The sequence below is a fragment of the Scyliorhinus torazame genome, chromosome 6, assembly GCF_047496885.1.
Source record: "Scyliorhinus torazame isolate Kashiwa2021f chromosome 6, sScyTor2.1, whole genome shotgun sequence".
Classification (NCBI taxonomy): Eukaryota; Metazoa; Chordata; class Chondrichthyes; order Carcharhiniformes; family Scyliorhinidae; genus Scyliorhinus; species Scyliorhinus torazame.
In genome coordinates this window covers 150,237,089-150,249,409 of record NC_092712.1, presented here as the reverse complement: position 1 = coordinate 150,249,409, position 12,321 = coordinate 150,237,089, and the positions used below count along the sequence as shown (strand labels likewise).

Sequence of the window (12,321 nt, the reverse complement as noted above, 5' to 3'; positions counted from 1 at the left end):
TATCCAGGGATATTGAGCTGCCAATTTTGCCCCTCCTTTAGCCAGGTTTCCGTTATAGCAATGAGATCCCGCTGTCATGTGTCTACTAGTGTCCTTAACTCATTTACTTGTTTGTAATACTCCTTACATTGAAGTACAAACAATTCAACCCCATCATTTTTCTTTCTGGACCCTTTACAACCCTTGCCTTTCCTGTAATTTCAAGTCTATCACTACACCTTCTAAATCACGAGCTAATGCTCTAACTCAATTTTCCTGATCTGAATTTGTCCTATCTGATCCTACTCCTGGGACCCCCATCCCCATGCCACACATGTTTAAATACTCCCGAACAGAACTAGCTAAAGCCCCCGCAAGGACATCTGTCCCAGCTCTGCCTGGGTTCAACCCGTCCGGTAAGTACAAATCCCACCTTCTTCAGAACCGGTTCCAGTGCCTCAAGAATCTGAATCCCTCTTGGCTACACCATCTCTCCAGCCACGCTTTAATTTGATCTATCCTTATTCCTGCTTTCTCTAGCATGTGGGAGCAATCCTCAGATTACTACATTTGAGGTCCTGCATTTCAGTTTATCTCCTAACTTCATGAACTCAGCTTTCAGGTCCTCATCTCTTATGCCATTGGTACTAATGTGTACCACAACCACTGGCTGTTCATCTTCCCTCCCCAGAATGCCCTGCAGCCACTCCGTGACATCCCGGACCCTGGCACCATGGAGCAACATGCCATCCTTGATTCACGCTTGCGGCCACAGAAGCGTCCTTCTGTGCCCCTAACTATTGAATCCCCTATCATTATAGCCCTGCCACTCGCTTTTCTCCCACCCATCTGAGCAGCAGAGCCATCCATGGTGCCGTGGATTTGACTACTGCTGCTTTACCCTGCGAGGCCATCCCCGCTAACAGTATCCAAAACCGCACATCTGTTTGAGAGGGGGATGACCACAGGGGACTCTTGCACTACCTTCCTGAGTCTTTTACTATTCCTGATGGTTACCCATTCCCTTTCTGCTTGCGCAATACCCATATCTTGTGTAGTAATCTTTTATGTGGCACTTTATTGAATTCCTTTTGGAAATCCAAATACTTTACATCTACTGGTTCCCCTTTATCAATCTTGTTTGTTAAATCATCAAAGAATCCTAACAAATATATCAAACATGATTTCCCTTTCATAAATTCATGTTGGTTCTGCTTGATTTTATTATTATTTTCTAAATGTCCTACAACCACAACTTCCTAATAATGGATTCCAGAATTTCCCAATGACAGAGGTTAAGCTAACTGACTTATAGTTTCCTGCTTTCTGTCTCCATTCTTGAATAGAGGTTTTATATTTGTGCCTTTCCATTGCCTTGGTATCGTTCCAGAATCTAGGAAATGTTGGAAGATTGCACCACTGCATTCACAATCTCTGCAGCCACTTCTCTTAAGATGCAAGGACGGGGGTCATACAGTTCAGGGGATTTATCTGCCTTTAGTCCCATTAACTTTCCTAGTACCTGTTCGCTAGTGATTGTTTTAAGTTCCTCCCTCCCTTTCATTCCTTGATTTTTAAAATATTCTTAGAATGCTTTTTGTGCCTTCTACCATGAAGACAGATACAAAATACTTGTTCAAAGTCTCTGTTGTTTCCTTGTTTCCCATTACTTATTTCCCAGTCTCATCCTCTAAGGGACCAATGTTTATGTTAGCTCTCCTATTCCTTTTTATATACTTGTAGAAACTCTGACTGGTTGTTTGTATATCTCTTTCTAATTTACTCTCACGTTGTAATTTCTCCCTCTATTACTTTTTAGTCATCCGTTGCTGGTTTCTAAATTTTTCCCAGTGTTCTGGCCGAACACTAATTTTCACAACATTGTACCCCTTTTCTTTCAATTTGGTACCATATTTAACTTCCTTACTTAGCCACAGATTATCTATCCTTCTCATAAGAGTCTTTTTCTGTGCAATATATCTTTATTGAGAGTTGTGAAAATTCTCCTCGAATGTCTGCCATAGTGAATTAACAAAGTGAACACTTACTATTATTTTTGCCTGGTAACAGTTTATTTTACATCATTTCACTATTATTAACAAAGATTAACATCTAATTCTATGTGCATTTAATAACACCACGGGCGGGATTCTCCGCAATCGGCGCGATGTCCGCCGACCGGCGCCAAAATCGGCGCAAATCAGTCCGGCACCGCGCCGCCCCAAAGGTGCGGAATTCTCCGCATTTTGAGGGGCCGAGCCCTCACCTTGAGGGGCTAGGCCTGCGCCGGAGTGATTTCTGCCCCACTGGCTGGCGGGAAAGGCCTTTGGCGCCCCGCCAGCTGGCGCGGAAACGATTTTGCCCTGCGACGCATGCGCTCACGGCATCCCCGCGCATGCGCAGTGGAGGGGGTCTCTTCCGCCTCCGCCATAGTGAAGACCATGGTGAAGGCGGAAGGAAAAGAGTGCCCCCACGGCACAGGCCCGCCCACGGATCGGTGGGCCCCAATCGCGGGCCAGGCCACCGTGGGGACACCCCCCAGGGCCAGATCGCCCCGCGCCCCCCCGGACCCCGCCCGCGCCGCCTTGTCCTGCCGTTCGAAAGGTGGTTCAATCCACGCCGGCTGGCATGGGTTGACAGCGGCGGGACTTCGGCCCATCGTGGACCGGAGAATCATCGGGGGTGGGCCCGCCGAACGGCGCGATTTCCGCCGACCGGCGCGGCGCGATTCCCACCCCCGCCGAATCTCTGGTGGCGGAGAATTCGGGACACGGCGGGGGCGGGATTCATGCCAGCCCCCGGCGATTCTCCCACCCGGTGGGGGGTCGGAGAATTGCGCCCCACATATTCAACATTAATTACAGATTTCTGGAGTAGAAAATCACTGCTGAAATTGCATTGACAAGATTTAGATTTGAGCAACTATTTTTCTTTTCCTTCTCTTGTTACAATGCCAGAGTTAAATTCACACCAACATGCTACATTATTGTCCATTGCAGTATGGTTAACACAACCCTTGATTAAATTACCATTACAACTAAAAGGATAGCTGGAAGAGTAGGGGAGAGGCCAGGGTGGTGAGACAATTGTCACTTCTCAATAATGATTTCGAGGGAGACGATTAACTTTAAAAAAAATCAAACTCCCAGTTATCATTAACTGAAAAATTTGCTCCACAAGTTTTCATGTTTAAAACAAAAACGTTCACTGTGCAAGAGTTAAACAAAGCAAATATTACAACCTACATATTTCATAAACATTTATTCTTTAAGTCTGAAAATCTCAGCAGTTCACTCCTTTTAATGTTACTTCCACCCAATGGTTCCACTATAGTTTATAAGATCTTGGAGTTTCCTCCATTCTTCTGGGACCATACCAAGATGCACCACAGTTCTCAGGAATTCATTCTTATTCTCCTCAGTATTCCCACTATTCTCCAAGGTATGAAAATTCTAGGGGTCCTTCCAACTAGGTAACCCTCCAACTTTCTTTCAGCACCTAGTTTGCCGACACCCTAGTTCAAGCAAGTACCTCATTGTTTTCTTGCTCAGTGATTCCAAAATCAGAAACACTCTTAGTTTTTGATAGCTTCTGGTCTACAGCTTCCGGACAATTCTTGCTTTTACTTCTCAAAGCTGCTTTCAGCACCCATCTGAAATGTCTCTCTGCCTGTTTCTAAGCTATTCCAGCTAATAGATGGAAACTGCCCTTGTCTATGAGAAAACATACCAATAAACCAAGAACAAAAATAAATTATCCTCAATTCCCATACCTGTCTTTTAACCTGACAATTTAAAACCTTCTAGTTACAGTTGCCTTCTAACCTTCCTTTGATCAGGGAAATTTCATGAATACTTTAAATCCTTATGAAGACAATTGTAGACATTGCAGCTTCACCAAGAAACCGAGAAATCTATTGTTTATTTATTGTGGTCAGAATTGGAACTGGGAGAACATAAAACACTGACCACTCTTTGAATGGCATTTACCTCAGGCCCCTTTTGCAGCTTCTCACCCATTAATCTTATATTAGAACAAAGAACAAAGAAAAGTACAGCACAGGAACAGGCCCTTCGGCCCTCCAAGACTGTGCCGACCATGCTGCCCGTCTAAACTAAAATCTTCCACACTTCCTGGGTCCGTATCCCTCTATTCCCATCCTATTCATGTATTTGTCAAGATGCCCCTTAAATGTCACTATCGTCCCTGTTTCCACCACCTCCTCCGGCAGCGAGTTCCAGGCATCCACTACCCTCTGTGTAAAAAAAACTTGCCTCGTAATTCTCCTCTAAATCTTGCCCCTCGCACCTTAAACCTATGCCCCCTACTAATTGACCCCTCTACCCTGGGAAAACGCCTCTGACTACCCACTCTGTCTATGCCCCTCATAATTTTGTAGACTTCTATCAGGTCACCCCTTAACCTCCGTCGTTCCAGTGAGAATAAACCGAGTTTATTCAACCACTCCTCATAGCTAATACCCTCCGTACCAGGCAATATCCTGGTAAATCTCTTCTGCACCCTCTCTAAAGCCTCCACACCCTTCTGGTAGTGTGGCGACCAGAATTGAACACTATACTCCAAGTGTGGCCTAACTAAGGGTCTATACAGCAGCAACATGACTTGCCAATTCTTATACTCAATGCCCCGGCCAATGAAGGCAAGCATGCCGTATGCCTTCTTGACTACCTTCTCCACCTGTGTTGCCCCTTTCAGTGACTGGGGGACCTGTACACCTAGATCTCTCTGACTGTCAATACTCTTGAGAGTTCTACCATTCACTGTATATTCCCTACCTGTATTAGACCTTCCAAAATGCATTACCTCACATTTGTCCAGATTAAACTCCATCTGCCATCTCTCCGCCCAAATCTCCAAACGATCTAAATCCTGCTGTATCCTCAGACAGTCCTCATCGCTATCCGCAATTCCACCAACCTTTGTGTCGTCTGCAAACTTACTAATCAGACCAGTTACATTTTCCTTCAAATCATTTATATATACTATGAACAGCAAAGGTCCCAGCACTGATCGCTGCGGAACACCACTAGTCACAGCCCTCCAATCAGAAAAGCACCCTTCCATTGCTAATCTCTGCCTTCTGTGACCTAGCCAGTTCTGTATCCACCTTGCCAGCTCACCCCTGATCCTGTGTGACTTCACCTTTTGTACCAGTCTGCCATGAGGGACCTTGTCAAATGCCTTACTGAAGTCCATATAGACAACATCCACTGCCATACCTGCATCAATCATCTTTGTGACCTCTTCTAAAAACTCTATCAAGTTAGTGAGACACAACCTCCCCTTCACAAAACAGTTCTGTCTATCGCTAATTTGCTTCCAAATGGGAGTAGATATTGAACAACGTAATCCCAAGATTAAAATCTGAAAGGTGTAAATTAAGGAATGAGATTTTTTTTTCCTTTAAAATTTTTTTTTAAGAGTACCCAATTATTTTTTCAATTAAGGGGCAATTTAGCATGGTCAATCCACCTAACCTGCACATCTTTGGGTTGTGGGGGTGAAGCCCACGCAGACACGAGGAGAGTGTGAAAACACCACATGGACAGTGACCCAGGGCCGGGATTCGAATCCGGCTCCTCAGCACCATAGTTAGCAGTGCTAACCACTGTGCCACGTGTTGCTCCAAAATTAGATATTTTCACAATACATAATCTGCTAATACAAAGTTGGAAGAAAATGTATGGGTGTCATGTCTAACTCTAATTAAAAGGAATTCCAGGCAGTAATGGATTTGTCCAAAGTGATCTACTGAACTATAGAATACAGCAGGGAAAGTTAACAGCAGAGAAAGAAGAAGCTAAACTGGTGGTATTTGTGCTGGTTCTTTGCCAAAGAACTGCAGGTTAATCCCACAATCCTGCTTTCTCTCCATAGCTCTACATCTTTTCCTACTTCAAATATTTGACCAATATTTTATTAGAAGGACATCTGCCTCAAACATTCATGTAGGAAAACATTCTAAGCTCAGCAACTCTGTGCTTAATAAATTTATCTTACTTTATTCTCACTCGCCTAGTTACAATTTTAAACTGGTGCCACTGATTCTCAGGCCAGTCAAAATAATCTTTCCTATTTACCTTATCAAATCGCATGGTAATTTTTAAAAGGTTCTATTAAACCTTCTCTGGAAATTGTTCCAGTATCTCCAGTCTGTATGCTTTCATTCATTGCTTTTCCTCTCAAAACGCAATACCACAAACCTCCCAAATTGCATTAGCTGCCAGTTTGCCCATTCTGTAAACCTGTCAACATCCTCCTGTTTTACGAATAATTGACTTTTGTGTTGTCAGCAAACTTCAATATCTTGCTCTCTCTGTTCAAATCCAGATTACCGACAAATGAAATCAACATTCGTCCCCAGAAGACGCCACTTGAAAACCTTCTTAATCCCATTGGCTTATTTATTCTCTCTTCATCAGCCAAATTGCTGCTCATGTTGTTACATTTCCTCTTTTATCATACACCTGAATTTTTGTAACAAGCTTTGTCAAATGCCTTCTGAAAAGCTATATATCCTATATCTACTACTTTCCCTTGGTATGTCAAAGAATTCCACTATCAAATATTCCATTAGCTTTACAAACACAAGTTTCCATTAACAAATCCATGTTTGAGTGGTTCTGGTTATTTCATGACTCTCTGGTGGTTCAATAATTGATCTTGAATTATGGCTTCTAAAAGAGAGTGCATTATTGACATTAGATTAATTGGTCAACAGTTACCTGGTTTATCCTCCTCTCCCTTCTTAAGCAGGGGCACTACATTGGGCCAAAGGATTGGAGTGTAGTCAATCTGCATATCAAAGGAAGTTTTAAAAAATTTAGTCAGAACTTCTGCCATATCCTCACTATCTTTCTTCAACAGCCGAGATCTATGCCATCTAGCCCAGGCAATTTATGGCCTCGAGTCATACGTTTTTCAGAACCAATTATTTTTCTTCAATTATCCTCAAGACGTGTTCCATGTCCTCCTCTGATCCATTGATATTCTCGTTTCCCTATCACAATATTTATTAATATTATCTCTACACATTTATTCTCCATAATTAGATTTGCATCTTCATCATTGAGCTATCCTACCCTCTAATTATTATTTTACTGTTAACATGTTTATAAAATCTACTGTTTTCTTTGATATTACATGTTAGTCCGTTATTTTCTGCCACTCCCATCTTACCTTTTTGCCTTCCTACTAAAATGCCTATAGCCTTATGATTTTCTTCTGTTCCATTTGCTAACTTTTCTGCTACATTGATTTGGAGCTCATACCTTGACAGTCATTATTTAAAATCAACTAGATTCTCATTTACGATAAATGCTAACTAATATAAATGAACAGCCTGTTCCATTGTATAAAAAAAAATCAGTATTTCGCAAAGAATTTAAATTTATCCCAGTCATAGATATTTACATTACTGCAAGATGAATATTCATTATAATGAGGAAATACATGATTAGTTCAGGTGAGTGATCACACAAACATATTAAAACAATACTTATTCAGGAAGGGCCGACTTGGCATTGACATAATGTTATGTTATGGATGAAGGTAGATCTAGTTATGAGAGATGAAGTTATGACTAAGATTTGAAATATTTGTATCAATTATATTTGTATCAATTATACTACAGAATCTCGGGTTCATTCAAGTTTCTCAGAAAAAGATCACTTGGGAGGATGGGAGCGAACAAACCTGTACAAGTTTTTATGTTTCCATCTTGCCGTACTTCCTTTCCCCCACATATCATATTGTTACTGATAATAGATCTGTAAAGCTAAACAGTCCATGTGCAATATCTTTGATTCATTGCTGGCACTGAGTCCCTTTAAAAAAATAGTTGAATAAAGTAGGTGTTTTATCACTCCATGGGATCTAAAACCATGGATATTATACAGTAAAAGATTTAAGAAAATATAAGGTGCTCATAATGCTCACAAACACCCCACTGTCGTTCGAATACATCTGCAGTCTTTACTTAGTTACTATAGAAAAGGGATGGTGAAAATGTCTTTACACAATGCAAACTAATGGATAAAAAGGATACAAGACAAGATGACAAAAAGGCATCTCTATTCATGACATTACTCAATTGATACGAGTTCATATTTCACAATTTTGCTATAATGACTTGATGTTGATACTTTAGTAGGCCCCAAACCAGTCTGAACCGAGTTGATCAAAAGAAAACTGGGTTTATTACAAAGCAATTATATTTACAATGTACATCAGTCCCCAGCCAGGTCTGACCTGTGGGCTCCATACCTGACTGTCTTTATACAGATTTCAATCATGAATGTGTCCTCGGGGGTATTGGGGACTCAGCCCCGGAGGAATAATCAGGGCATGAATTTGGCGAGGCCATTACCTGCAGAACAAGAATGATGCTGGATCAGAACCTGAGGCCCAGGAGACGTTGTGAGTATCCGGGCTTTGTGAAGCACTGGTTACAGGGAGATCAATCTCACCCACACTTCAACGAGACCTCTCAATGTAACCTCAAGGCCAAACATCCCACCAAGGAACAGCGGCTGAGCCGGGATAAGGAACAGCAATAGATGGAAATACCGCTTTCCTTTGGTGCTGAAACTGGTCACAGTTTAAACTTCCCAAAATGTAAGTGTTGAGCGCCCAAGCCCCGGAATGGGAATGGGTTTCTGTTTAAGTGGGAATAAATTACACCGGGTGGAGAAGCTGGGCGAGGGGGAAAACCATTGATTCCGCCCCCCCGAGTCACACTGAAATCATTCCACTGACCTTCATCCCCCCAGTAGCGCGTCTCGAAGAACTCCGCCGCGAAGGTGCTGTAGGATTCCTGGTGCTGTTCCGCGCCCGCTTCCTCCAGCTGCAACCCGCTCTTTTCCAGCTCCTCCAGGACTATCCTCCCGCTCTCCTGCTCGGCTTCCCGGCCTCCCGGACTGCCCGCTAATGGTTCCTCGGCTGGGTTTGCGGAGACAGCGGCGAGAAGCAGAGAGGCGGCCAGCAGCAGCGGCGACATCCCCGCCATGGCAGCGGCAGCGGCAGCCGGCAGTGGGGAGATGCCCGAGAATGGGGACCGCCGCCCCCGCCAGTTTGACTGGTTGGTCGTCAACCTGTCCCCATGGTTTCTCCCCACATCTGCCGCACGCAAGTGCACCCTTTCCACCATCAGTGCGCTGGATCCACCCCCTTCCCGCACTCCCGCTGACCTGTAACGTGGTTCCAGTTTATCAAAGCATCGACAGAAGGGCACCAGAGAACATGGGGACCTGTAGGGTTACCAACACTCCAGGATCGGCCTGGAAACTCCTATCAACCTCCAGGACTCTGCTGTGTAAGGGGGGAGGGAGGGGGGTAAACCACGTATTGCATTGTATGGCATTGTGTTGTACATTCCTGGGCTTGTCCAGGCTGGCTCCGCCTGTGACTCCTCCCCTTGGGCTTATGTATAAAGGGGGCAAGTCTCCACCTCGGACCCAGTTCGGGTCCAGAGGCAGGAGGCTTGCTGATTAGTGTATTAAAGCCTCAGTTACATTCATCACGCGTTGTGTGTTTATTGATGGCATATCAGGGGGGAATCATCGGGACATTAAAAATATTGCATTTCCATCACGTTATCAGATATAGGAATATTGAAAATGTGAAACAAAGGCTTTTTGGCTGGCACTCAATCATTATCTAACTGGGCAATGAGTCTTTTTGCTTTCCAATTGACAGAGAATGGCAGTGTGTCACGAGGATGGATATGTTGCCTGACTGGGGGGGAAAGTCATGATGAAACCTCCAGGAATACATTTAATCACTGTTGGCAACCTTAGGAATTGATCCTGCAACTCTTTGTACCGCCTGTACACTCAGGTCCAGACCTGACATGGTCACCAGGCCTCAAAGAATTGTTACAGCTAACAGGGATGCCATTCAGCCTGTCCCATCTGTTCTCTGAGCGAGCAATTCACTTTGTGCCATTTCTCCATCTTCTTCCATAGCTCTACACTTTCTTCCTTTTCAGAACTTTCTTCCTTTCAATGCTTCAATTGAACCTGACTCCACTACACTCTCAGGCAGTGCATTCCAGATCTTAAGCAATCACAGTAAGAAGTCTTACAACACCAGGTTAAAGTCCAATAGGTTTGTTTTGAATCACTAGCTTTCGGAGCACAGCTCCTTCCTCAGGTGAATCAATTAAGTCCGATTAAGCAATCACTGCAGGGAAATATGTTTTTTCATGTTGCTTTTGCTTCTTTTGCAAGTTACTTTAAATCTGTATCCTCTCTTAATATTTTCGCGAATGGGAACAGTTTCTCCCTACCTACTCTGTCCAGACCCCTCATGATTTTGAATAAATTCATCAAATTCTTCTCAGCCTTCTTCACCAAGAAAAACAATCCCATCTGCATCAATCTATCTTCATAACTGGATGGCACAGTGATTAGCACTGCTGCCTCACATCAACAGGGACTCCGATTCAATTCCGGCCTTGGGTGACTGTGTGGAGTTTGAATGTTCTCCTGTGTCTGCATGGGTTTCCTCCGGGTGCTCCGGTTTCCTCCCACAGTCCAAAGATGTGCAGGCTAGGTGGACTGGCCATGTTAAATTGCCCCTTGATGTACAGGTTAGGTTATGGGATTATGGAGGTGGACACTCGAAGAGTCGGTGCAGATTCGATGGGCCGAATGGCCTCCTTCATTGTAGGGATTCTGTGATGAACTGGAGTTCTTCATCCCTGGTACCATTCTTGTGAGTCTTTTCTGCACTCTCTCCAATGCCTTCACACTTTTCCTACAGTGCAGGGCCCAGGAGAGAAATTGTGATAGATATAAGGATATATTCTCCATCGGCGGGATCCTCCACCTCGCCAGCAGGGCACTCACGCCCATGAATTTACCGACAGCCCCCACGGGAAATGCCTTTAGATATATGCAGGTGAGGGCTTTTGTGAGGCGACAGGTGAGGGAATTCCCGTTGCTCCCGGCACAAGAAGTTCAAGATAGGGTGATCTCGGGTGTATGGGTCGGGGACGGCAAGGTGTCGGAAATACACCAGGAGTTGAAAGAAGAGGGGGAAGCGCTGGTAGAAGAGTTGAAGGGTAAATGGGAGGAGGAGCTGGGGGAGGAGATCGAGGAAGGTCTGTGGGCTGATGCCCTAGGTAGGGTTAATTCCTCCTCCTTGTGTGCCAGGCTCAGCCTGATGCAATTTAAGGTGGTCCACAGAGCGCACTTGACGGGGGCGAGGTTGAGTAGGTTCTTTGGGGTAGAGGACAGATGTTGAAGTTGCTCAGGGAGCCCGGCGAACCATGTCCATATGTTTTGGTCATGCCCGGCACTGGAGGGGTTCTGGAGAGGAGTGGCGGGAGCAATATCTCAGGTGGTGAAAGTCCGGGTCAAGCCAAGCTGGGGGCTAGCAATATTTGGAGAAGTGGACGAACCGGGAGTGCAGGAGGCGAAAGAGGCCGGCATTCTGGCCTTTGCGTCCCTAGTAGCCCAGCGAAGGATCTTGCTAATGTGGAAGGAGGCGAAGCACCCCAGCCTGGAGGCCTGGATAAATGATGTGGCTGGGTTCATAAAGTTGGAGAGGATTAAGTTCGCCTTGAGAGGGTCTGCGCAGGGGTTTTACAGGCAGTGGCAACCGTTTCTAGACTATCTCGCGGAGCGTTAGAGGAAGGTCGGTCAGCAGCAGCAGCAACCTTGGGGGGGGGGGGGGGTGGACACGTCCTAAGAGGGGGGGGGGGAAGGGGGGACTGCCTGGGAGGGTGGATGAGCAAGAGATAACATGAAGGGTTGGGGAAACTGGCACGTACGGGTGAAGGCCAGTGTACAAAGCTGTGTAAATATATCATTTTGCCATGTATATATCTTGCTCTGCGTGATTTCTCGTTTTTTTTTGTTACGGGGGCGGGGGGGTTATTGTTTGTAAGGGAGAAAAATTGTGTTAAAAAACTTTAATAAATATATATTTTTTAAAGAATTTACCGACAGCCTGGGGGTGGCCACAATGGAAACCCCATTGGCCGGCAGGAGAGCGCCGCGCCAGAAAACGGGTCTGGAGAGATGGAGAATCCTGCCCATAAAGTAGTACTTTAAAAACTTGGCTATACCCCCTGCCTCTATGCATTAAATTTCCTAATTGACCCTAAACCTCCTTTTACCACCCTTTCACTATGTATATGCCTATAGAAGACTTTGGAATTGCCTTCTATTTTAACTGCCAGTCTCTTTGCATATTCTCTCTTTGCTTCTCTCATTTGCTTTTTCACTTCCATTCTGAACCTTCTATATTCAGTCTGGTTTTCTGTTGTATTATCTGCCTGACATATGTTGTAAAGATACTTTTCCTTATTTATCT

General features: G+C 44.6%; 1 protein-coding gene across 3 annotated transcripts in view; it reads right to left on the bottom strand.

Annotated features, from left to right (window-relative positions):
- frrs1l (ferric-chelate reductase 1-like) overlaps positions 1-9,347 on the bottom strand; it is a 74,157-nt gene extending 64,810 nt beyond the window's left edge. Inside the window, exon 1 of one of the 3 annotated variants that reach the window (XM_072508903.1) lies at positions 8,758-9,347. In XM_072508903.1, coding sequence (XP_072365004.1) covers positions 8,758-9,148 — 391 coding nt within the window. In that variant the 5' untranslated portion in view covers positions 9,149-9,347. The remainder of the gene's footprint in view (positions 1-8,757) is intronic. The other 2 variants (XM_072508904.1, XM_072508902.1) reach the window with 2 other exon arrangements.
- Between the last annotated feature and the right edge of the window lie 2,974 nt (positions 9,348-12,321).